We start from the raw sequence: 27,367 nt of genomic DNA, 5'->3' as shown, positions 1-27,367 counted from the left end.
GTGTGCCTGTAAAGCCGAGTCCCTTTCAACAGCTAAATGCTGCCCATTAGGTGGAAATCTATAAGATACATTTCTCAGCCTTCTTAGACTATAAGTGACCCTCAGGATACAGGATATCACTGTGGTCACTGCAGGTCCACTGAGGTATGTGGGCTCTGAACTAGGGCCCAGTGTCTGTTTCCTGTGTGGAGCAGCGAGCAGAGCAGGACCAAGTGTGCTCACGGGAAGGAGCCTGTCACTTCGTTTTGGCTGCTCAGAAGTTACATCTGCTTCCTAGGTGTCATGTATCCTTCAAGAAGGGAGATGGCAACGGGGTGCAAAAGGTGCGGAAAAGCCATGGTCTGTCTCTGTCCATCCTGAGAACCCATCACCTCCCTGGGACTGGGTCAGCATCAGGCCTGCAACCGTGCCAGGCCTGCGAGTGGCCTCTGAGGCAAACCAAGGCAGCCACGTTTTGCTCATCACAGGATCCCAGCTAATGACAGAGTAGGAGTCACAGAACTTTAGGAATTTGAAGGCCAGAGAGGAGGGCACGCTTACCCCAGGCCATGGTGGCAGTACTTCCTCCGGAACTGAAACGCACTCTGAACCACCTTCTCCACCAGCTTGAATGGCTGCTCTATCTTGGGCCGTATCAGGGGCGTGAAGTGCACCACTCCCACGTCCACCTTGATGGTAAACAAGCATGCGTCACTGTGTGGCACGTGTGGCAAAGCACAATTGAGCAATCTTTAAGTCCCAGAGTGTGGGCTGCTGAAAACACGGCTTCACAGACACCCCTTTCCACACTCCTCTCCTCTGGCCACAGAAGAAGCTGTGTTCGACTTGACAGGACTCAAGTCCCGGTTGGCTCCATCTATTCCAGAATACATCCCCTAGATCTGTGCCTGATGACCACTTAATTTACAAATGAAGCTTTACAATAGCCTTTACAGTCCATTCCAATCATCATTAAAGTCAGGCAAATAACAGCTACCATTAGGATATTTTAGTTGGCTTTGAATGAATAAAAAATAAGCTACAGCAGCAGTTCTCACTATAAGTCAGGGCCTCAAAACAGTGAAGGCAGACGGTCCCCAAGGACTATTAGCACCAAACTCCTGGAGAGGGAAACAGGACACCATCTACTATGGGTATGGACATGATTAATCAGGTGGACAGAATTCAGGCACACGGTCTGCACAGCCACCTAACTTTCTGGTGGGAACTTTACATGCCCCAGGAGGTACAGGCAGGACTGAAACTGAAAATGGAAATCTCCAAAAAATGTCACTAAGATTGTTTAGGCTGCTCCCAGCTGTTGAGATTCTTTAATTATCAGAAAATAAACCTTTTCAGGCCTATCTTTTAAGAGATTTATACCCAGCCTTAGTCCAAAAATGGGCTCAGTGGCTCTCGGGGATACGTTAAACACAACAAAGGAAAAACACTGAAAGCAGAGACAAAGGGAAATGAAATCGAAACAGCTCTCGAGGTGTCCACAGCCTGACAGGGACTGTGACCCTGGACATGCCCACCAGGGGACCTGGCTCCAGGAATTGAAACTGCGCTCTGAGCACCCACAGGCCCCCGAAAGCCGAGAGAGAGCGCGAGCAGTGTGGGCAGTGTAAGCTGTGCTGCTGTCTTCTGAACCCCTCAGAGAGCATCTTCTCCTGAGTCTCCCTAGAAAAAGGCTGGAACATGGGGCAAGTGCTGTTCTGCTTTGGCTTCAGGGTGGAGGAAACACGGCCTATGGTGTGATACACCATGCAAAGTACATGTTAAACACTGGGTTTCCACATACTCCGAAATGCCTGTCCTCACCTTTCTTCTTAGTTTGGGATATCTGATGTGACACGTGGTGGACAAGAAAGGAAAATGAACACGCTAAGACGTGCTCAGCATGTTTTCTTCAGGTCTAAGGACAGCCCAGCCTTCTAGGGCCACTGCCTCCTGAGAACCACCAACAGAGAGGCTTTACACACCAAAAATGCCTTCCCCAGATGTTTGCCAGCTTCAGACCATTTTAGTGAAGATTTCATGGTGGACAGTAGTTATGAGTAATGGCTAAATACAACGTTAAATGTTCCTAAATTTTCCAAGTTTTTCTAATTGTGCTCTCTGCGTTGCTTCACTAGGTTAAGTTAGCAACTAGTACTTCTATAGGGCGCTAGAAGGCCAGCACTTTCCAGTTTTTTCAAACACTGAGCATGGCAGTCAGAGGGGAGAGAGACTGAGAAGGTGAGTTAGGGGCTCAAGGGAGAAGAATGCTGCCGTCAGCAGAGAAGATGGCTCCCTCTTAGAGCACTTCTGTGGAAGGAAAGAGATGATCAACAAACGGGGCGCAGTGGGAGGAACAGCCCAAGGAACACCATGCAAACCACATGTTAACACTGGATTCCACGTACTCTGAAATGCCTGTCCTCACCTTTCTTCTTAATTTGGGATATCTGAGAAGGTTCTATGACATTCTCTAGATTTCTCCTGCCTTGTCATTCTGTGACCACCACTCCTCCTTTCCTGTCACCATCTGAGCTCCCTGGCATCCCTGTCCCTGTCTCTCATTCTGCCAACCTTTATGACTCATTTCCCCAAACCCATCCATCCAATTCTCCCAAATTACACAGTCGATTCCAGCAGCTGTGCACTCACCAGGAATGATCCAACAACCTGCTGGTCTCCAGAGAAAAACATCTTTCGGCAAAATACAGCCTGATAAAATTTAACCCCTACCCAACCCCAAACTATCAAAGAATTAAGACACAGGATAAGTTTGCCTGATTCTAAGACTCTGGGAGCAAAGGCGCAGATTTGGGGTTGGAGCATGCTCCCTCCCGTTCCTTCCTGCACAGAAACTGTCACTTCTGGCTTCTTTGAATTAAAAATTCGGTTTCATTGTTATTTGACTAATTTCATTCTTTTGAGACACAGTTGGTGTTTGCAAATACAGGAATCGTCTAGTGTTTGCTTTACTTAAATATTTTAAGATCCTGTAGAAATATAGCAGCACCCATGTAAATGGCAGCAGATTTCCAAAGTTTGAATACAATTCTGACACTCAGTGAGGTTAGCTAACATTTATATTGCAGCTAAAAGAAAACCTCCACTTTCAAACGCAGCACTACTTAGTGGGGACCTCTATAAAACTCAGAGGCAAAAATAATGTGGTCAGTAATGCCTGCTGCTTCTAGTGTGGGAGGACCTCTCCTATACACCCTCTTCTCTATCCCTTTCCCAAAGACTTGTTGGAATACTCCGTATGACAGGGGCCATTTTCTCCACAAACACAGGAAGGCTGCTGTGTAACTATGGTAACAGATACAAAAATGCTTTTTACTTATAATTAAATGCTTATTTAAAATTACAACCATTATTTTTTCTTCCTTGAGTTTTATAAAAATGAAATCACGATAAAGGCACTAGATGCACTTAACATATTCTAGCTTATTGTGGCCAACTTCTTTCCACAGTCTATCTGCAAAACAAAATGACCCAGTAATATTTCAAATCTAAGGGACTTATAATGGATTTTTCTATTTGCCTCTCTAACCATCACAATGCCAACGATGTACCAGGCAGTTTCCAGTTTCTCAATGTCAGCAGCCAAGACCATAACAGCCTGAAGCACAGGCCTCTTCTGGGCCAGCATATCTAAGGCATGATTGGTTATCAGCTCAGAGCAGCTACTTTGCATTCAAAAGGGACAAGGGTCAAGAAGCTGTTAAACCTCAAATCTTGGATATTACAACTCAGATCCCTAATCAGTGATATATAAGGGATAATGTGCATCCTGGCTCCTGATGATGACGCGCCCAAGAGCTCAATGACACCACATGAACACACACAGTCCACTGTCTGGAAAAGGGCCTCCATGCAACACTCCCTATGGTCCTTGTCCCAAACCCAAATTAAGGACAGACTTTCAATTATAAAACCTTAAAACTTTAACAGCAGTTCAGGTATTTCAAACCAACATATTCAACAAAGATCGACTGTCAGTACACGAACAGCTTTCTTTAAGGTTTATAATTTGTGTTACTGTAACAAGATTAATTTCTGTAGACCACCGTCCACACTTTTTTTCCTCCTATGGATCTTTACAACTGTTGAAAAGAACAGATTTCAGCAGTAACACAGTATTTCCTATCAGAGCATGAGAGGCTGGGAAGAACCAGGCCTGGAGATGACAGTAGGCTTAGACCACAATGACAACACCAAGGACTGCCTGGGGGGAGGACAGTGGAAACTTCTAGAGTGTGGATTCTGTATGTAAATGTACGTGACTTATCCCTGCAGTCCTAGTAACAAATCAGCGCCTCTGTCTAAGAGATGTGAAGATTCATAGAGATGAACACTTCATCCTAAAGAATGCAGAGAAGAATAAAAACTAACAGTTTAGAATTTCAGTTCTATTTAACCTGGAGTTCCTGGATGACCATGTGGAAAACACCTTCCTCAAGCCAAGACTTTTCTCTCAGACCTGACCTTGGTGACCAAGGCACTGGAGGCCCTGTGTGAGCTGTCCTGCATGTGCTCCCACTGTGGTCAGCAGGTATGGCAGGAACTGCTTGACTCCCCTTGGGGCTCCCTGCAGGGCACAGTGGACAAGCACCCAGGTCTGGCCCCCAGCTCTGCAGATCCAGAAAAACTCCAGCACCTCAGGACTGATCAGTCCTTGAAGATGGTTTCAATGTGAATAAACTCACAAAAGATTAAGAAATGCTGCTGCTATTAACATTAGTATTGATAACATGGATGTCAATATATGAATTCAAAATGAGCCAAAAACGTTAAGAGACTACCTCGAGGTGCCTAGCCAGTACATCCTTCCTGTCAAACTCCCCATAACTACAAGCTCTGGGGTTACTAAGGCACAGTGCGGTGGAATCAGAGCAAGGGCACTGGAGTGGACAGCTGTAATGGCCCTGTGTGCCCCTAGGGCTGGGCACTGAGTTCTCTCGGGGGTGTGCTCCAGGCAGCCAGACCACCTCCTCTTTTGTGGAGGCTTTTCTTCTTTACATTTTCCATATTTTTTTTGTTTTTTGTTTTTTGCAATGCTGGGTTGAACTCCACACCTTACACACGCTAGGCAAGTGCTCCCCACTGAGCTACACCCCCAGACTTTCACATGGGTTAATGCTATCCCCTGCTCTTCCTATTTCTAACATGTAAAACATCCTGGGTTTTCTTTCCTTTTTCTTTTTGCTCTGTTTTGTGTGTTTTAAGGTAAACTGGATCCCATCCTTTACATATTTATCTCACTGGCTGAACTCACGAAGTCTGGTGGGAGGGAGCTCACTGCCTCCTTTGGTATCACTAGAGTTATAAAAAGTAAGAGGAATGATTCAGAATAATTAATTCTCGAATCTGGTAAAATCCAAAGTCCACATGAACTCACCTGAAGACCTTGCAGTGGGCTCAGGGCTGAGATGCTGGGGAGAAGAGAGCAGGCCCTAAGGGGCAGTCGGAAGTGGGGGGAGGAAGAGGCCAGGGAGTAGCAGTATTGGCATGGACAGGCTCCTCAGCCCAGTCTCAGATACACCAATGAGGACGGTTAGAAACAACCAGCTCTTCAAATAATGTACAAAGGAAATATGCTATGGGAAGAGCACAAAAATTGCATATCCACGCCATTTTGAGACTGAAAAAAACGAGTTTATCATGCAGCTTCACCATAAAATGCATGGACAATATTCTAACATGAGGTAATGAAGACACAGAACATGGATTCTCAAGATTCTTCCTCAGGAAGACAGAAAAACGAGTCACAAATGTAAAAATGACAAATGAAAATGCAGCTGTAGACAGAAGCACACACCTGCTCTGCTAGGAAAATCCACAGCAGCAGGATGACGTCAAGGAATCAACACCAACACACCAAAGAACGTTCCTCTTCATTTACAGCAAAGTCCTCACTACTGACAGTGAAGCCACAAACTGCCAATTTTAAAAGTTAGTGAAGTTTTCAGCTCAGTCTATAACATTATTTTTAAACTAAAATGGCCGTAAAGATGGAAGAAAATGGCAGACTGATGTGTTCAGAGCTGATGCTATTTATTTCCTAAGATTGGTCAGAAGAAAACCATCATTTTAAGATCAAATCAATTACATCAAATTTGTGAGACTAGAATAGGTAAGTAGCTTATCTTTGAATTATTTTCAACATTGCATAGAAAGCTAATAAGAAAAAATGCTATTTTTTAAAAATGTAGAACCCAACTTTTCCTGAGAATTAAGTGGGCAGAACTGGAAACACACACAATGGGGTGCCACCCCAGATCAAGGGGAACCCCAGGCCTAGAAGATGAGCATGTGGCACAGAGGGCCGCCCACCGAGGACACCTCAGCTGCCCCCTAGAGGACCAATACTGCCTCTGGGGAAAGAGTCGCTGTCAATTCCATTCACCAAGCTCTGGCAGCCCAGGAACATCCCCAAAGCCAGCCTATTGCCAGCCCATCCCCAGCCCCTCCGTAGCTGAGAATGGCCCTTCGATAATTTTGTTTCAAAAATGTAGAATATCATATAGATTGGAAACAAAGATGACGACATGTTTTTCAACAGGCCGAAGATGACCTTGACTGTATCATGCGTACTCAACTGTATTTCCTGAGCTTATGAACAGCCTGTTCAGTAGTCCTACTGCCACTGACTTCCATGTCCTTTCTTCCAATACAAGAGCCTCCCAGAGTCCTTGCCTCCAACCTGGGCCTCTTAAACACACTCTCCACACCTCATCAAAGTGCTTGCAAAACCACCAGACCCACCAGAGCTAATGCTTCCAGTTTCTAGTGGCATTCAAAGTCCTCATTAGAAGAAATGCCAGCCAAGTGTTTCCCTTTTCCTCAGGGACCCTTAGGCTGCTCTTCTGAGAGATCATACCCTTGTCACCCTCTCACAGGCTGCTCCTGGGATCAGGCGATAGATGGTGAAAGGGAAATGAAAATAAGCTGTTAGGTTCTGCACAGAGGCACAGCACTATTTTCATAAAGTGCTCAGATAATGACTGATGCTTTCAAAAAGAAAAGCCAGTCTGAAGACCCAGGTTAGCATCACTAGGCAACACATTACGGGGATTGCATACAACTTTTTAAAATAGAAACAGAAATGAAAACATTGTAAAGAAGCAAACAGATGGACTGCCTGACTCACGGGTGAGAACAAGCATTTTATGTGAAGCGATTTCAGAGTTAATGTGTCTCCATGACCTGCAAAAACTACCCTAGAAAGAAATGGTCAGCAAATGAGAGCTGGACATGTGCTGTCCTCAAAGGAGGAGGGCAGTGCTCTGCTCACACTATTCTGGGCCTCAATCTCATTCCTGCAACTTATCATTTTGGGCCTCAGTCAATTACTTTTCTGTATACTGGTTTTCTTATCTGTGAAATACAGATTCCTTTTACCTCAGAGGTTTGTCTGAGAACTAAATACCAGAGTGTCTTAAACAGCACCCAGGATCTAGGTAGTAGTTCATAAAAGACAGGTATAATTATCAGCCAAGGCAAAATAAAGACTTGCAAAATTACTTAAAATTCTAATCTTCAGAAAGGATAAAATTATATTTTAAATCATTCAAGAGTAACCCACAGTTTAATTACTGATAATTCAAAGCAGCTCCTGAATTTTTTCAAACCCCTCCCTGATTCTAGGCCCTGCTCCTGGCACAGGGGACCTGGTGATAGACAGGACAGACAGGAGGCCTTGCCCTGGGAGCTTTACAGTGCAGGGGTCCTGAGTGGAGCTCCCCGGGCCCTGGTACTGGCGACTGAACCCAGGGGATCCACCCCTGAGCTATAGCCCCAGCTCCTTTGGTTTTGACACAGGGCCCTGCTAATTGTCCAGGCTGGCCTCAATTTGTGATCCTCCTGCCTCAGTCTCCTGAGCTGCTGGGATGACGGGTGTGTGCCATCACACCTAACTTTTTGCAGAGGGGTCCTAAGCCACAGTAGAGTGATAGAGGGGACCAGAGGCAGAAGGACTCTTGAATATTTTTAAATTAGAAACAAAACAATTTGTTGACTGACTGACTACTGAGTAGATGCTGCATATGGAATCAAGGATGACTTCAAGACGTGGGGCCTGCCGAGTGGAGGAAGGACCTGGCACTCACAGATGCAGGCAGAGCAGGGCTGGAGGCCGGTAGTTCAGTTTTGTGCCACAAGAGGTCTGCAGTGTCTATCAGTGAAGTGGATCGGCAGATGGAAGCGCGACTTGGGAATCAAGGGAGAGGGTCAGGCCAGAGACTTACGGGGCCCAAAGATTTACCTAGAGAAACCTCTGGACTTAGAAGACGTAATTCCACTTCGTGTCCACGTCAGAGCAGACCCCAGTCCCGCTGCCTCACGTTTCCACACACGCCTCCACGCTGGAGCATCCTCCTCTGGCTCAGGCTGGGAGGCCAGCCCTGGGCTTGTCACCAGTTACAGTCAGCCCAGGGCTCCGGGGGACCTGGTGGGGCTCTCCTGCCACGGCAGGAACAGCAGCACTGTGACCGTTAGTGCTGGCAATCAGCTCCCCTTCACCCGGTGCTCACACTCAGAACTGTTCACACCTTTCCAGGAAACAAAATAAGAAAGTCTACATGCTAAAACAACACTGTGGCTAGAAGCCAAATCCACAGTCACTAGATTTCTGAGAGGAAAAGAGTATCTTGCCAAATGCCCATCCGAGAAAAGATGAAAACAAAAACAAACAAAAAAAAATCTGGAAAAATCTAGATACTGAAAATGTGTCTTGTTATTTTACTTATTTTTAAAATTTTTTTTTTTTTAGTTGTTGATGGAACAATACCTTTATTTTATTTGCTTATTTTTATTTGTTGCCAGGGATCGAACTCAGTGCCTCATGCACTCGAGGCCAGGGTTCTACCACTGAGCTACAACCCGGCCTGCTGTTTGTTATTTTTATGTCTAACATAAAAATTATCTTCTTTCTTATAATGGCTATAAATTTCTACCTTGTAGAATTGAAATTACTAAGAATGCAAAAGGATAGCAGCAAAATATGTTGGTTTAGACATTCACAGTTCAGAGCCTCAACTCTTCCATGGTTTTACTTGATATGTTTCATCACAAAACTTTCCCAAGTCTCTAACTTACAGACACTCCTATAGCCTTTCTTAGGGGAGGGAATTAAAGAAAATGGGGCACTGCAGAAAACAAACACACCTTTTTTAAACTTTTAATTTTTTTTTAAACTTTCTTCTGAGTGGTCATTCTGAAAATTAGCAGTTTTGTGAATCTTTGTTTCTGACAATAAGCAGCAGATAATACGGCAGTCTCAACTACCATCTGTAAAGCACAATCCAGCTAAAAATACTCCATTAAATACTTTAATTTCTGAGGACATAATAAACTGTTTTTCCAACACAGACAAAAATTCCAAAATAAATTATAACTATGTGACTACCATATAATATTAAAAGAAAAAGGCCCTTTTTTGGTGGGTACCCAAATAATTCCTCTTCTGTATGCAGCAACACAAAAGCATTTTAGCTTTCAGGTTCTGACAAATAGTGTTGAAATAACTCCCTCCCTTCCCCGCCTCTCCTTTCTTAATTCTCCCACAGTCCAAAAAATGAGATGGAGAACCTGGTATTTATCTTTCAGCAACATCAGCACATTTCACACGAACTCTCTGATTTCCATGTGGTTCTTTATTTGCTATTTTCAAGTTAACTTGGAGCTTTACGAAAAATACTCACTCGCAGAAACAAGTCTCACATACGTGGTTTCTCTTCATCAGACCTGCCTAGAGCTAATTTGAAGGCAACTGGCAGAGGGGAATTAAACCCCTGAAGGCTACCAACAAAAGGTATGGAAAATGAGAAGTTTCTAGAATGTTCAGAGACTGTCAGATATTTAATTTGAATTACAAGCTATAAATCTGTTTTTAAGTATCATTTTTAATATGAATAAATGTCGCTGGAAAACTGACTTTCCATTTTTATGAAACCTACTAGAAACTTTCTTGTAATGAACAGGTCACGAACTGAATATAAGTAGGCTGTGTCTGTGTGTGATCAGTGTTCTCTATAGACTGTTTGTACATGCTGCCCTTTTGCTTGTGATTATAGTCACAGTATTTTGCTACCACAGCCACTGCAACAAAGTATGTCTTTATTCTCTACAGGACAGATTTGGGAGCATAGGCCACGAACCTTTTTATGCTTAAAGCCAAAGAGAGGGGAAAAAAATCTCAGCAATACAGTCTAAATGCCAGTAATTGGGCATACAAGGAACAGAACAGTGACCTTCATTTTGGTCAGGGTTTGGTTCTAGCTGGTTAGCTCAAAACAGATTGATCAATGTGTAAAGGTTATCTGACCCAAGAATGGAAGAAGCAAGCAAGCAGATCCCAGGGACCCTCCTTGGCCATTTCACCACTGGAGAATCCCCAGGCTGAACATGGTCTGGGAAAGCAATAATTTAGCAAGTTAGCCAGGCTCTGAAATGCTAAAATCCAAACTTGAAAACAGTTATTATAAAACTGCAAATATGTGCTTAGTTTTTCTCTAGAATGTTAACTTTTGTTCTATTTTGGTCTTAGTTAAGGAAAGAAATTTGGAAAACAGAAAAAAAAATGAAATGACTAATAGCAGGCAAATCCTAAACACATGTTTAGAGATAAGTCTGATTTTAGGATTTACAATCCAACTGAAATCCTCTTCTAAAATTACAGGATTTGTATTTCAAGATTATGTACAAAAATAGAACGACTCAATCCAGCCGACTTAACATCTTAGAGAACTGATGTTTATAATCACAGAAAGCCGGGGCTCTCACGTGGGTGGGGCCTAGCACTGACTTCAGACACCTCACAGCCAGACCCAGGCTTCCTGGTGAGTCATGTGAGGAGGGGCCACTTGTCCCTTTAGGACCCTATGGGGTCCTTCTGTTTCTGTCCTAGTGGGAAAGGGAACGGGCGAGACAGTTAATGGTGGTTTTTGTCCCCAGATATGGCATTTTCCCACTTTCCGTGGGGAACCCCACAAAAGGAGTTTCACAGAAGAACGTCCTGTGGTGAAGGGGAGGAGAGGTGCCGGATGAGGGGCAGGGGAGGCGCCAGGTGGGAAGACTGCATGGCCTGGGGGGTTTTCTGGCTGAACACCCCAGTGGCATCAAATAATGATGCTCAAGATTACAGCTGAGGTTTCTTTCTGTTCCAAGATTCTACAAAAATAAGTTAAATCAGCTAAGGAAAAAGCAAAAAGATCCAAATGTTTTTAAACATTAATGGTCACATCATATAAAGTAAATAAAAACACTAAGGTCAATTATAAACCATTGAGTACTTTCTGTGATTCTACTATTCTAAGCCCTTAAAATCTATCAATGTATTTAATCCTTTGACATAGGTACTATGATTCTCCCCATTTTCTAGAAGAGGATACTGAGGTTCAGAGAAGTGATCTGGGCTGTTTGGATTCAAAAACCCAGGCTGCCTTTGGTGAAGTATCTATGAATCACAACAGAGCCCCTGTAGCATATTATTCAAAATTAATTCTTAAAGACATAAATAATAATAAATAAAAAGCTAGTACTGCACTATTTCAGGAACCTTACATTTCTCTCAAAGACAGTAAGTACAGCCAGATGGATGGTCCCAACCAGAGGGCTCTCACATTCTCATAAGCAAAACACTGGCTTGCCTTATCCGGTTTCTGGTTCCAGGGACCTGAGGAGAGCAAGCACCAGTCCAGTAAGGACTGTGCAATGGACGGGAGCCAGAATAAGGGAGCACTGGGCCGGGACCCTGACCCCCACTGCTTTCCTTTCCACCTTAAATTCTGAACACTTCTCTAGTATATATTCATAAGTCATGTTAAAGAAGTTTATTTCCTTATTATCTATATCATTCTTTTAAAAAGTCCATCATAACCAACGTCCAAGACCTGGCGACTGCAGAGAGCAGGAACCTGAAGATGCACACAGGCATCTTCAGCACACTCTGGGTTCCCAGGAGCAGACAGCTCCTTGCTTCCTGCTTGCACTGAGCACGGCCATGACAGCCCTCAGCAGCACCTCAGCCTTGCTGGCCTGCGGTGAGCATCCCTCCTGGCTGCAGCCCCTGGTCCACCGGGGTGGGCGCTCGCGCGGGGCATGCGGTGCCTTGCCACTTGGACACCTCTGGCTCCTGCTCCAAAGGGAAGCTTCTTGTTCACTGACTCTTTCTTCCCCTCACCCTGCCTGTCTTCTCTCCCAGCTCTGGTTCTCTGGTTCTCCACTGCCCAATTCTGACACAGCACCATCAGAACTAAGCATCGGCTCTCCAGGGGGACAGACACAGGAGCGGCATCATGGCCTCGGCGGGCCTCCAGCTCCTGGCTTTCATCCTGGCCCTATCTGGGGTCTCTGGAGTGCTCACGGCCACTCTGCTGCCCAACTGGAAGGTGAAGGTGGACGCGGGCACCACCATCGTGACGGCCATCCTGCAGCTGCAGGGGCTGTGGATGGACTGCACGTGGTACAGCACGGGGATGTTCAGCTGCACCCTGAAGCACTCCCTCCTGTCCCTCCCCACCCACGTGCAGGCCGCCAGGGCCACCATGGTCCTGGCCTGTGTTCTGTCTGCCTTCGGGATCTGTACTTCCACTGTAGGAATGAAATGCACGCACTTAGGAAGGGACAGAGAGACCAAGAGCCACGCGGCCTTTGCCGGAGGGGTCTGCCTTGTGTCTGCGGGGGTCTCTGGTTTGATACCAACGGTGTGGTACACGAAGAACATCATAGCCAACTTCCGGGATCTGGCGGTTCCCGAGGGCAACAAACACGAACCTGGAGGGGCTCTCTACCTTGGATTCATTTCAGCTATGCTGCTCTTTATTTCTGGCATTATTTTCTGCACTTCTTATATAAAAAAGAACCCTGAAGCGTGGCCCTCCCCGCCGAGGCAGGAGCCCTCCCCTCCCACACAGCCGGAGAACAATCCAGCCTACAGCCTGAAGGACTATGTGTAGAGAGCTGTGCCGCACACTCGCAGCAAGGCTTCTGGCGCCTGCTAGGACTGCACTGTAGACACAAAAACATCAGACACGTGCTTACCTTTCTCTACAAAAAGTGAGAAATACCTAAAAACTACAAGTAGTTTAAAGTGCCAACTAACTAGCTCACACAATTATATCTGTCTCAAGATTTCTTTATTTTTTTAATCATTGTTTTCATGTTTTATTTAAGGGTTTATAATTAGAATTGATTCTGACTGCATTAAGTAAGGCAATTAACCGACAGTGTGGTTTTTTTTTAAAGATGACTTACCTCTTCTAAACTGGATTCTACAAAAGAACTTAACTGCCAGGTCTAAAAAGCACCTTCCATGGTGTTAAGACTATCTCCTTGGGCAATGCTTGAGGAACCTGCTTGTTTTAAAGCCACAGGGGTGAAGGGGCCTCTGGGAAGAAGAGCTGCCCAAACCGCACAGGGCCAGCCTGCCCTCCACTCTGGCACCCGGTCTGACCACAGCACAGCACAGCAGGCGAGCAGGATGAAGGCAGCTGGCAAGCACTGCCACAGCGAAGACGCCCCGGCCCCGGGCTTGTAGAGCATTAAGTCCAAGTCAAGTGATAGTTTGTCTTAAAATGCTGAGGAACTCTCTTCTGCTTCTAGCAAAAGGATCCTCAGATTAACTTCATTTTTCCTACAACAACTGAGACCCGCCCGCCCCATTTAATCTACTACCATTTGAATGGTAAGTTATTCCAGGTTGTCATTTTTCCTTCAAATTTGATTCAGGTTAACAAAAGTTCTCTTATAAATGTGCAGTTTCAATTAGTTAATGGAGGTGAAAAAAGTTGAAACATGAAGACTGATTTTAAAATACGGGTTAAATTAGTTTATGATATGTAATTTAAAACTTTTAATAAGAAAATATCAACTGGATTTTTCATAGTTGCAAGGACAGCACTGTATGCTGTCATTTCTAATAATTCAGTTGTTAATCTATGCTACTAATTGTTCATAATACAATGGGAAAAATAAAAAAAAAGTCTTTCTTTGTATACTGATAACTCAGGAAGTGGGAAGATGTTTTATGTCAATAAATAATTTTCATGTGTGCATACAGAAATAGAGACTAAAAGACTATACTTGTTCTACTTGGAACATCATCATTTTCCTCTGCAAAGGAGATTCCATTAGCTATTAATGGAACAGCAAGTTCTATTCATATAAGAACTAAGAAGGGAATCATTTCAGCAGAAGTTCAAATGATTGTTTAAAATACGTCTTTTTTGGAACCCTCCCTGACATAATCAGTTGGCATGTGGTGCTAACAAGGTCTGTATTCGAGTGGTCAAAATGTTATTTCCTAAACAAAACAAAATGTCATATAAAAAAGAACTGACCAAAAAACGTTCTACGACTGCACTGCCACCTGTGTGACTGTCTCGCCTTACTTAACGTGTCTGTGTTGATTCGGTCCACACAGCCTATTAGAGTCCACTTTATGTATACTGAGGTAGTTCTGTACCTGCTTCAAAGGTGACCTTTATTCCCGTGAGGAATGTTTCTCCCCACCTGTGCCTTGGCATGATTCAGACTCTCGGAGAGATGGCACTTCAGACAAGGTGAAGGCCAGGTTCCTGTGCACTGCAAGTGGCCATGAGGAAGGATGACGCCACGACCATCCCCAGCTGGGTGCGTCCCTGTGCTGCGTTCTTCCCTCTGCCCAGGACCCACTGGCTCACAGCGATCTTCACCCTGCCTCCATCTCTGCCTCAGAAATTGTCGTTTAAACAAGTTATGAGTTTACACAACAGCGTCTCCAACCAGAATGGGAGTCGAGGTACTGTTTCCACATCTGTGTCCTCAGTGAGGTGCCACTCCCAGTGCCACATGCCAGTCCTGTGCTACATCTCTGCATACACTGGCTGGTTTGCCTCCTAACACTACCAGCTTACAGGAACTGAGGCTGGAAGAGCTTAGGTCAGTTACCTGACCTGCCCAAGGCCACCAGCTGATAAAAAGGGACATGGACTCAGCCCAAGGGACCAGACTCCAGAGTCAAATGCCTGGGTGTGAACCCTAAAAGCTACACAGTGCCCCGCCTGAGTCTCAGTCTCCTGTGAAAATGGGGAAGGAGACAGCCCCTCACACAGAGCTGGCTGAGCACAGACGCAGCACAGCGAACGCCGCCCGACAGCGGATTTCAGTGGGGCGAATTTAGACAGTGCCTGGAAACACTCTGGGCTCTCACAACTGAGGTGCTGCTGCTGGACTCCAGTGGGAAGAGACCAGGGAGGCTACCAAATAGCCTACAGTGCAGAGGACAAACCCTGGGACACAGAACTATCTAGCTCCAAATGCAGGCAGTTCTGAGGTTGAAAAACTTTGGTCTAATATATTGAATATATTTAAATATGTATTTTTTCTTTGACTAAAAAGTTACCAAAATAAAAGGTAAAATGGTGAAAACACCCCCCCTGTTTACCACGCTAGGTTTTACCTGTGGAACGCGTATGCATGTATATATGTATGTATGTATGCAGTTTGTCCTGAAGGGTCCTTATGCTGAAGCTTGGTCTCCAGGGAGGTGGTGCACCTTTAAAGGTGGAGCCTAGTGGAAAGTAATTAAGTCTTGGGGTTCCTCCCTTATGAATAAATTAACCCTGGTCTCACAGAGGGGGTTAGTTCTCACGAGAGTGACGTAGTAGAGAGTGAGACCACCCTACACACTCGCCTCCTCTACACAAAGTTAAATGATAAACACTTAAATTATGCCAGGAGAACTGGGAAGACCATTAGGATGGTGTGAGAGAAACGTAGGTGACAACCGATCAACTATGAGGGTAAAGTAACTGGCGGTGGGGTGGCACTTAAAATGACCTCTAAATCTAGGCTTGCATGACCTGGGCACATGAAGAGGCCATGAGTCAGTGCTATGGTCTGGCTCCTGGATACTCCTCTAAGTTCCAGGTGTGAGGGTTGGTCCCTGGGGGCTGCCATCAGGAGGCAGTGGAACTTCAGGAGGGGGGACATGGGAGGTGCAGCTTAGGACACTGGTTTGGTCTGCCATGCACACCTGCTATGATGTGTCGCCTCCTCAGAGTCTCAAAGTAATGCCATCCTTGGTCTTGAACTGGAAAACTGTGAGCTGAAACAAACCTTTTCTCTTCAAAAAGTTAATTATTTCAAATATTTCATGAATTTCATGCAGTGATGGAAGATGGATTAATATAGTCAGCATACTGACAATGAGGAGGAGGAGGAGGAGGAGGAGGAGGAGGAGGAGGCCGGGACAAACAGAGGTGATTTCAGTGTGTGACATGACAGTGCTTCCTCATGATGTCTCCTTCATCACTGTGTCGGTAGCTCTACACAGTGTGTACTGTATACTCAGCGGACACTAACTTCATTTTCTTTTTTTCTCCTTTCCCCAATCATCTCATTTATACATAGAGAAATATTATATGAAAGAGATAAATTATATGGTTATCTCAATGGATACAGGCAGAGCACTTGGTACAATTCAGTATCTACTCTATGGATTTAAATCATAGCCCATAATTCTCCAAAACACTGTTGCGTACATTGTGATTATCTCTAAGAAATTTCGCTTTCATCTCATTTCATTTTATACATATAGAGCCACCTGCTTTCAAAAAGAATTTGAGGCAACTTAATAATAACTACAGCATGATAAATATAAAACACGGAGAAAAGACTAAAGTTACAAAGAAAGAGAAAAAAATGACCTGAAATAATCCTGGTTGAAGCATGCTAAAGTATTTAAATATAAAACTTAGTTTAAAATTTCTACATAACCTATGCAAACAAGGCCATGAAAGTTTTTTAGGGCACTGTCTGCTGGTAGGAACCTCCACAGGATACTGCCGGAGCCTGCCCAAGTTCTGTTCACTGGCTGGAGCACCATCCCCAGCTGCCCCCAATGCTCACAGATCTGGAGCCACCTCTGCTCAGAGGGCACTGCACCCCCACTTGCAGCATGTGGCCCCCAGCCCAGGCCTAACTGCACAGGAGACAACTCTGGGGGGCAATCTGTGCTCAAGAGGGCTCCTCTCCCCCATGGGAGCAGTGAAGAATTATTTCAAAATCTGAATTCCGACCATTTATCATAATATATCTTATGTCCTCCTAGATAAGTGCTTTCCTAGATCACAAATGGATCCCCTGCATGTAATATTTACAACATAATGAAAAACATGTGAGAGAAGTTGCCGTAAGTTTAATTTGAAACAAATGAAAAACAAACAAGAATTCAGTAAAAAGAGAATCAAAGACATAGCTAGTTTTTCCCAAAAAATTTAAATATTTTCTTGAGGGCTTAATCACAAAGGAAAGAAATTTTAAAAACAAACTATATACCTTACTAATAATTTCTAAACACCATAAAACATTTAGGTAACTAAGAGAAACTTTCCAACAAAATGTTCTACATCCATCCTGAAAAATCCTTGGTAAAATTTAGGATTCTGGTTTATGATAATAACCATAACTACAAAAGCCTTCAAGCCAAGATTTTGGTTTCATCAAAGAATGGGTCTTAGGCCACTCAGAATGCTCGAGCACACACATGACAAGAAGAAGGCCGAGTATTCGGTTACTGGACCCTTTCATCCTAATGGCCACCTGCGCAGGAGAGAAAGCCCCTGAGAGCACAAGGGTGGCGATCTGACCATACTCTTCCCCCTCTCGTCTTCTTCTGGAATAAGTGCTCTACCATGTCTTTGCAATCCTGAGTGCAGAGGTGGAGGTGGGATGGCTAGTGAGTCTCCTGAGTTTGATTCAGGGAAAGCTGATGCGTCTGCTTCAGAAGTGGAAGATGGACTAACTTCTTAGTCACCTGAAAGCTCAGCTAACTGTGGTGACGCCAAGAGGAAATGCAAAGGTGGCAGCAGAGCACATGGACACACCTGACACCACACTCCAAGATCCACAAATCGCTTTAACACTAAAGGCTGGAGCCCTTGTTCCAAATCTACAACCTGAACCTGCACCTAAATCTATAAAACACATACTGCCACTGAGCCCTACCCCAGGCCCCATACACTTGTTATGCTATCTACTTTTATTTATGGAGCTAAACTATGTAAAGACCACTCTACAAAAAATTCATATTTAAGAATTTTAGTTACCACCAAGAGATTTCTACCCTTTATCCAGACTGTGAACTTCCCGAAAGAAGCTCCGTATCTGATTTGTCTCTCGTCTCCTCACTGATGTTGCATCCCCAGCCCAGCTTCTTTCAAGCAGTAGGCACCCAATATACATACAGTGAAGAAATAAATAGATTTTATACTACTTGTCCTACAGTAATTCATTGAACAGTGGTTTTGCCAAAACAGACACTAGCTTTTTAATTACTGGCAAAGAAACTTTGTTTCTGTAATTAAAACTTACTCATATAACTAGCATGGAATAGTCAAAGCCTAAATTAACATTCAAATGATTTTCCACGGATGATTTATTGCGAATAACACTGCCAAAAACGTGTAAAAAAATCATGATGAATAAATAATGTCTGATGTAGCATTAGTTAGAATCTCTTCTCAGAAACCACAAACGACACTTGATTCCTTTTCCCAAGGACTGGGATGCCTCTGGGAGTAGGAGGGGTGATGAGATGATGAATACTAATAATCAGTCACCCTATCTAAGGGAGAAAAAGATTAGTGTAAGAACTAACTATTTGTATATTTTTTGTGGTTTTTATTCAAGAGAAATAAACTATGCCATAGTTTGCTATAAATAAATATTAGATTCTAGAGACTATTTCCTATGACACACTACAGGGAAATAAAAATTATAACGAAGATCAAATTATGATTATAAGCAGAAACTCACCTCTGGCTTGGGGACAAAAGCCTGACCTGGAATCGTAAAGATGTGCTCCACGCTGCAGAGGTACTGGGCCATGATGGAAAGGCGGCTGCGCTGTTTGCTTCCTTTAGTGGCTGTGAGTCTCTACAGAAGAACAAAAAATGATTTTAGTGAATAATAAATCCAGTCTGACCAAAAAAAAAAACCAGAGCTAACATCCCATCGTATCTGATGTTGGACTTCTGGAAGTAAATTATAAAAGCATGGCATGTAGCCAATAGGAGGAAGAGTTTCTTCCAACATCACCATCAACAGATGCACACCTCATTCATGTGATTATACCTTATACGGTCTGTGTCATGCGTAATGCACTAAAAAAATCAGGGAATAAATCTTCCCTACCACTGACTGCTGGGGATTTTCAAGCCACTGTCACATTCTATAGAAGGTGGTCCAGCTTTATAGAACTAATAATTGATGATGAAGTTAGCAAGCATAGTAAAAAAAAAAAAACAAAGATACTCAAATACTTAATTTCCTGAATTATCCCAATATATGAATGAACATTTTGAAATACCCTAATACAAAAATGAACATTTTAACATTGTGCTTTTCTTTGTTAGAGAACTGACTATTCTTGACAAATAGTGTCTGCAAATAACTAATAATGTATTCTCTTAAGCACCTATTTTTATTTTGAAATGTATTAGTTATAATCAAATTAATTAATAAGTGCAATAAAATTTTAGTTAAAATTGCAGGATTAAAAAAAGAACTTTGATTTCCATGTACAAAAAAATTTGCATATATTTTTAAAAGTTAAATTCCATAAGGCCAAGAATGACCAAGACACTTCTGAAGAGTACCAGCAGTGTTGATAGGGGGACTCACTCTGCCAAGTGTGAAAATTATAGTAGTATGCCGCAGGCACAAACCCAAGATTTGGAGAGCTGATAAGTGACAGATGTGATACAGAACTGCTAATGGGAAAAGGGATGGACCATTCAACGGAGATATGGGTATAACTAGGTATCTACAGGAGGAAAAGGTATGACCCCTCCATAGTAGGGAAAATTTCTTAAATATGCAAAAGCAGAAGCTCATTAAAATGAATGTCTGTACGACAAAAACACTATGAAGACAAATTTCAGACTGAGAGAAGGTATTTGGAGGACTAAAGGATCTGTGTTTGGAATGCAGAAGGAATGCCTGCATGACAGGCATTAATAATCCTAAGATAAACAACAGAAAATATGGTAAGACAGATCACAGACGAGCAACCCTCAGGGGCTGAACCATGAACTGTGCTCAGCCACTTTACAGATCAAAACCACAATGAGATGTTGTTTCATATCCACGAAACGAACAAAACATTTTTAAAAGAGCCTGCCAGAACCTAGCATTGGCAAGTACATGGAACTACAGGAACGCTCGAGCATGCTAGCAAGGGAGCGGGGAATCAGCACAGCACTCTGGAGCATGATCTGGCAACGTGTAGTAAAGTGGAAGTTAAACAAACCCTCACCACCCTTTAGTTGTGTCTCTGGAAATACACCTTAGAATGGTTTATGTGCTTGCACAAGATGTGTATATGAATGTTAATTGTAGTATTACTGCATTATTAAAAAAAAGCAGAAAAACATATAAGTCCATCAAGAGGTGAATGAATAAATTGTAGTACTTTTGTGAATGAAATAAGAAATAATAATTAAAATGAACGAGGGGTCATCAATGTAGGTTAAATCTCAAAACAGTAAAAAATTAAAGTGGCAGAAAATAAGTCTAGTGTGACATTTATATAAGAAGACACTGTTGTTTGCATTGGTGTCCTGAGCTGACCTGTTCTAACAGCCCGGTTTACTCTGCTGCTTTAACAGTGGTGGGCCTGAGACCCACACAGTCTGGCTGGTTGGAGTTCTGCCTTAAGATCAGAAACTAGGCTCTGCATGAGATGCTGAGGAATCTTCTCATGAGCAAACCTGGAGATTCTGTCACATCTGTTTTGATAATCAGAAGTCATCCCCATCTCACCCCATTTCTTAAATTTTAAATATCCGGTTCTTGTCTATATATAAGACAATTGAAATTACTGGGAAGCTGAGTTCAAGGGTTCAAGGTAAGTGATAAGTTGCTCTAAGATACAAGACAAAATCCTTCCTCATCAAAGTGTAAAACCAAGAAATGCATATATTCTCAAGAAAATATAAAAACAAACCACCATACAGAATTCAGTTAAAGAATAAGCTTCTGAATCAAATGACTGAAAACATTTCTAGTTCTCCATGAAGGAAAAAAAAAAATGTTTTACTACCAGAATAAAAGTGGAAAATGCAAAATGCATTATAATTAACATCCAACTCACACAATTCAAGGCAGACCTTTATAATAAAATCTAGTATGAACATAATCACAATATTAAAAAAATGAACCAAAATAAATGCCCACATTTTAAAAATTATTATTTTATTCTGGATTTCTTTCCCCCTCACAGCTAATATTTTACTTTATGTTTGAAAGGTATGCATCAAGTGATGAATTCAAGAGAATTTAAAAATAACTTTAACTAAAAAAAGGAAAACTGTAAGGCATGAAAATTATTCTAATTTGATGTAAAAGTACATTTAAGTATATTATTTCACTTAGAAAACTAAGCACCCAGTGTAACCAGGAGGGGGTGTCTTAACCCACTGGCTTGACCCATTCAATCTCTAGCAAATATCCCTGGGTGGTGGAGGTGAAAACATGTGAACCACAGATTTTACTTTGGAATAGAGCAGCACATATAACTGTCCCTAACTCATAAGGTAAAAATTCAAGTCACAGGCTGGAAAGCCCTGTAAAAGACTTCATTAAAAACTAGCCTAAGAGTTAAATGGCCAACCAACCATTTGAATGTACAGCACCATCAAAATCCATTAGGAGTTACACGATTTTAACAACAAAAGGCCAGGAAGCCAAACCAGCTGAGTTTTTAAGTAAAAAGCAATTGCTAACCCTTGAGCTCTGAAAAGCACTCTGAGTATGAGAAAACAAGGGGTCAAAGACTTCCCAAAGACAGTGCTGCTTTTCCTCTTATTCATCTCAAACAATTTTAAGTACAAGTAGAAAAGTTGTGCTTACAGTTGAGAAGCCACACAGCCGCCCATCAGGGACAATGACAGCCACATAGTCAGTGGCAGGAGAGGCCCTCCTGCTAGGAATGTACCCATCAAGACAGTGTCTCCTGGGCATGAGAGACAACAGACAGGCTGATGCTGGTCCAGTTAGGAAAAACCTCAGGACCAGCCACATGGAGGAGTTAAACCTTGTGACTTCATTAAGCCAGACTGAGCCTCCATTTTCTCAACTACAAGGTGAGGTTAGATGAGGTCTGTTAAGGTCTCATTTAGTGTTACACAGTCTGATTCTATTTTATGAGCTATAATGTAATATTCTCTGTATATCGCCTCACGCGTACTGGCTGAATTCTTGTATTTCAATCCTATAGTCCTCGAGAAAGAAATAAGAGGATGGTGTACATTTCTGGTTTTTTATTTCACAAAGCCAAAGTCAATGTTAAAAAATGTTTTCTGTGGCTAAAATACAACACAATGTTGCTAGTGTCCCACTGAAACTTTCTCACAAAAGATGTGAAAATCACTGTACTTCTAATGCACTCCATAAATGGTACACTTGATAACAACTCTTCTCAATATTATGCTCAAATTTAACTAAAATCAACCTTTATTTGATAAAGAAAACTGATGGCCTTTGGTGACACGGAAGCAACACTTACTAACCATGGCTGACAATGAGCCACCTCTTAAGACTCTGCCCCTGCTCTTCCCTGGGAAAGAAATGGAGTGCAAGAATGAAATATCACAATGATTATGTCACCTGAGAGAAAAATAAACCCACCCACTGTGGAGTAACAGGAAACAGACTTGGTCTTTTTCCTGATGGCTGGCAGTCTCCTGGGGAGAGGGTGTCTTGTTATTCACCACATCTGAGTCTATACTAAGGAGATCACATGGTGGGTGAGGGGAGAGGAGCCTCCAGAAGGGGCTGGCTGGTCACCAGAAAGACCAACTGATGACTCCTTACTTAAACCAGAGATGAAGGGGTTCCCTGAGTTCTGAGCCATTCTGACAAACCGTGGAAACTGATGAGGGGTCATAGGACCCCCAGCTTATAGCTGGCTGCTCAGATGTTCTGGAGGCCCAGATTTGTGACTGGTGTCTGATGCACTTGCAGAACTGAGCCCTAACCCTGTGGATCTGACAATAACTACAGGTGGAAAGTCTCAGAATTTAATTAAATCATAGGACACCCAGCTGGTGTTTGGAAACCTGGAATGCTTGGTGTGGGGGAAAAACGACACACACACATCTCATGTGAGAATGTTGTGAGTATAAACAGAGTGGTTTTTGTCAGAAATGACAGTTCCAAAGGTTGAGAAAACAATGAAGGAAACTTCAAGCATAGGCCAGTTAAGACTAACAGAAGGTAAGATTCAGTAACAGGAAATGACAAGAACCGTGGGGAGCACTGACATCATCTTTGAGTTCCCACTAACACAAATGGGTCCTACATGTTTGTGATAAAAGCCCCCAACTACTGAGAAGATTTTATTAACACATACTACAAAGCCAAGTGTTCTGGGCCTTGGCTTACTGGCGTTTGGGGATGATTAATGCTGGGCCAGTCCTTGCTGTGAGGGGCTTTCCTGGACCCTGAAGGATGTTTACCAGCATCTCTAAGCTCTGCCAACAGGGACCTGAAGCATCCTCTGGCTGTGACAACCAAAAATGTCTCTAGAGATTGCCAAATGTCCCCAAGAGGTAGGTGGGACAAAAGTTTCATCACTAGGGATGATTATAAGAAGGGACATAGGTGGAGAGAGAGATGTATTTGAGAAATCAAATTCTTACAACACACTCAAATTATCTGAGAGAGAAGAATCTTAAGAATCAAACTCATGTAGTTACACAACCTACTCTCAAAGGAATTCTGATAATAAGTTTTGTTCCAAAGCTGAATAAAAACAGGAGATGTTTTTCACAAACTGAATAGACACTGCAGGTCTGTGATCTGAGGAAGGGAAGGAGGTAAGCCAAGACTGCTCCCTGGCTACCCGAGGCCCTGCCTGCACAGGCTGTGGCTCAGGCAGAGGAGGGCTGCACCTGGGGCCCAGTTACTTTTCACCTGGGGAGACAGGATGGAGGTCAGAGAGGCCTGGATGGGGAGAAATGATTGACTGATTCATTCATTCTCATTCCCTCCCGTCTCTGCTGTCTCTCTCTCTCACACACAGAGTGAAAAGGAGGGGGTGAGGGGGAGCCAGAGCTCCCATATGCTGAAGGTCCCCTCGAGTCTCAGGAGCCCTGATCTGCCTAAGGACTGGAGAAAGAACCCCGAGAGCCGTGGAGCTCACACAGGGCGCGGAATGGCTTGTGCTCCCCTCAGCTAAAGGCAGAGGGGTTCTGTCCCCAGCACCACACAAACAAAACAAAAATAGTAATTTTAAACTTCAGTCATGAATAAAAATGCCACGGAAAACATGGCCACAGTGAAGACAGAAAGACATAAAAAGGCCCAAATGGAACTTTTGGAGATAAAAATACAATATTTTAAGTAAAAATTCCATTAAATAGAATCAAAGATGAATGCTGGAGCAGAGAGTGGTGAATGCGAAGAGGCAGTAACCAGAATTTTTATGCAAGGTAAATTACTAAAATTTCTTTTCTTCATAACAAGTAACCAAATATTCCCAGAATGACTAATTCCTTTCTTCACTGCTGACTTTTTATCTGGCCACAAACATACACTAGTTGTTGATTCTGAATATTATGACGCAGCCAATGACCGGTTCTGCGCCGTGTCACACCGCTCTGAACCTTCAAGTCTTACCTCACACTTCAACACTTGAAATGAGATTATGAGATTCTTTTCTCTTTGTTTCTCCCTCTCAACACTACTTTTGTATTCTTACAGGTCTCCTCAAGATGGTCCTGGGAAATTCACTACATCTCAAGATAAATTCCCTAAGGATTATAAGTGTATTAGATATACAAAGTTTTCTGGAAATGATCAGCATCTTTACAGTAATCATTTTTCCTTCCAGGGGTATGATACATTTTTTAAGTGAAATTTTGAGACTCTTAGTAAAGACTCATGGTTATTTTTTCAGATCTTGCTTTTCTTCTTAGGTTTTCAAAGTAATTTGTTATCTCCAATTAATATTTTGTTTACTTCTTATTTCAATAAAAATCTCTTTGATTTGCTTTACTCTCTGATGGATTAAGTTATCTATCACTAATTCAGTCCTAAACTTTTGTGTAACTATTCTTTCAAAAAGTGCAAAAATGATAGGTACTTGTTAATATGGCTAATGGGGTGAATTGGGATCCACATGTTATAAATAGTAAAATTATTTCTAATTCAACCTTACAAAAAATCAACCAAGTGGATAGAAATGTAAAGGAAACAAAAAGCTCCTAGAACACAAAAGTGTCTCCACATTCTCTAGATATAAAAGGATTTCTTCAACAAAACACAAAAAGCACTGATTATAAACTTAAGAATTAAGAAAACCCAATCTTCAAAAGACATTGTAAAAAATACAATGACAAAACTCCATCCATCAGGAGAAATTTGCAACACATTTAATAATGTAAGAACTCCTCTGAATCAATAAGAAAAGACAAGCAGCCCAAAGAAAGGTGAGCAAGCAGCTCACAGAAGATCCTCAAGTAACCTAAAAGGCCAGGAAACATAAAATGGTGCTCAAATTAAAAAAAAAAAAAAAATTAACAGACCAAATAAAACACCACAACACACCATCATCCTCAGATTAAGAAAATGCACAGGTCTGTCAACACCAAGTACTGGCAAGAAGTGGAACAAAATGAACTCTCTGCGGATGGCATTGCAACAGGCGTTCTCCTGAGCACCACCCAGCAGAGCAAAGACCTGCAGTTCCACTTTACAGCACATACCCCAGGGAAACCTTGCCCTTGTATGACAATGTTCATGGCAGTTTTGTTTGTAATAAAAACACTGAAACTAATTTGGAGTCCCCCAAATAGGAGAATGCACAAATTATGACAATCAAACAGTGGGAAGTATATTGGACTATGTAAATAAAATATAGCTAGTAGTAACATGAGTGAATCCTACAAATGATGTTCAGGATAAAATACATACACACACACACACATACATGTATACGTGTGTGTGTGTGTATGTGTATGTGTGTGTATAATAAACTCAATTATAGAAAGCTCAAAAATGGCTCAAGATAAAGGCTATTACCTATATGGACAAGTCTATGTGATAAGACCATGGAGAGGAGTAATAAATCCAAACGTCATAGCACTGGTTATCTAGGTGGTGGGAGTGGAGAAGAGAGGCAATCAGAGTGAGCCTACTCACAGTGTGCAGGCCCCCCTTAAACCTCTGCAGCTTGAAGGCTGCCCTTTCCATCCTGAGTGAAGGGGCCCTGCCTGCCTTGGGGATGCAAGCACAGCAGGCCAGCTGAGCTGGGGGTGGAGACAGTGCACGTGCTAGATAATGAGGCCTTCAACCCCTGCCCTTCTCAGCAACAAGCTGATGATGACATTCTTTTTCACCCTAAGAGTACAAAGGACAAATCTATGCTGTCACAGGCCAGTCTCCACATGTGAACACACAGGCAATATGTTCATCCTTCTCTGCTCGTGGCTGTGGCCCTGCATTCACCACCAGGCCTTCCTGGTGGACACACATCAGTCACGCTCTCGGGAAGCTCCCAGCAGGTGTCAGTCATCCCATTACAGGTTTAACCTTTGGCTGAACCATTGTTGGGTTTTTCTGTGTATAATGGAGTATGAAACTAGAATACACAGGTAAAAATGCATTATTGTTTGGGATTTTAATCATTTAATAACCAGAAAAATTAAGCCACAAAGTTAATGCTTACCTCAGCCACTTCCTTTTGAAAAGTCAAAGTCATCTGAGTTCTGCCATAAGTAAAAGGTCCATCTCTACAAGAAACGTTTTCAAGCCATTTGATAATCAGTGGTGTTGAAACACTAAAAGGCAGATTTCCAATTATATGTATATTGGGGGGATCTGTTTGACAAGGAAAAAAAATAACTTGTAATAATTTTCATCAATAAATTCTGAATACCATTTTAATTAAGAGTAAAATCAAACTGGATATTAATAGCATCAAACACAAGTATCTGAAAAGATAATGACTGAGTATTGTTTCGTCCATTGATTCTTCAACATTTTTTCACAAAGTACTCCCAAAGTACTTAATTAGTGCCAGTCAGGTAGTGACAGTGCTAGGAATTCTGACTTAGAAAATGTATAAAAAACGAGTTGAACATGATGAAGTTAAAGCACCTCTGGGGTGGGCAGGGGCTCAGATGCCCTGGAAGGCGATACAGGCTGGGTATAAAGATGTGAGTGCCAAAAATATTTGGGTGGGAAGTAAAGCCACAGAAGTGACATGTAGCAAGAAGACATGCTCAGAAAGAAAAACAGCAAAAACAACTCAGTGGAAAGAAACCACTGGCAAAGAGTTGTTAGAGAATGTCAAATAAAAAACAGGAGGTGTTGGCATTAGGGAAGATGAGAGAGAGAGAGA

General features: G+C 42.6%; 2 protein-coding genes across 2 annotated transcripts in view; one reads left to right on the top strand and one right to left on the bottom strand.

Annotated features, from left to right (window-relative positions):
• The window catches only part of Tfb1m (transcription factor B1, mitochondrial), a 45,929-nt gene that overhangs the window by 1,770 nt on the left and 16,792 nt on the right, over window positions 1–27,367 (bottom strand). The window contains exons 4-6 of the mRNA XM_026393824.2: window positions 26,693–26,844; window positions 18,778–18,897; window positions 541–668 (exon numbers count right to left, since the gene is read on the bottom strand). Of these exons, the coding sequence (XP_026249609.2) occupies window positions 541–668; window positions 18,778–18,897; window positions 26,693–26,844 (400 nt within the window). The remainder of the gene's footprint in view (window positions 1–540; window positions 669–18,777; window positions 18,898–26,692; window positions 26,845–27,367) is intronic.
• On the top strand, window positions 12,276–12,935 carry Cldn20 (claudin 20). The gene has a single exon (XM_026393825.2). It carries the CDS (start codon window positions 12,276–12,278, stop codon window positions 12,933–12,935), a length of 660 nt encoding a protein of 219 aa, XP_026249610.2.

Source organism: Urocitellus parryii, chromosome 8, assembly GCF_045843805.1.
Source record: "Urocitellus parryii isolate mUroPar1 chromosome 8, mUroPar1.hap1, whole genome shotgun sequence".
Lineage (NCBI taxonomy): Eukaryota > Metazoa > Chordata > Mammalia > Rodentia > Sciuridae > Urocitellus > Urocitellus parryii.
This window is presented reverse-complemented; position numbering and strand designations above follow the sequence as displayed.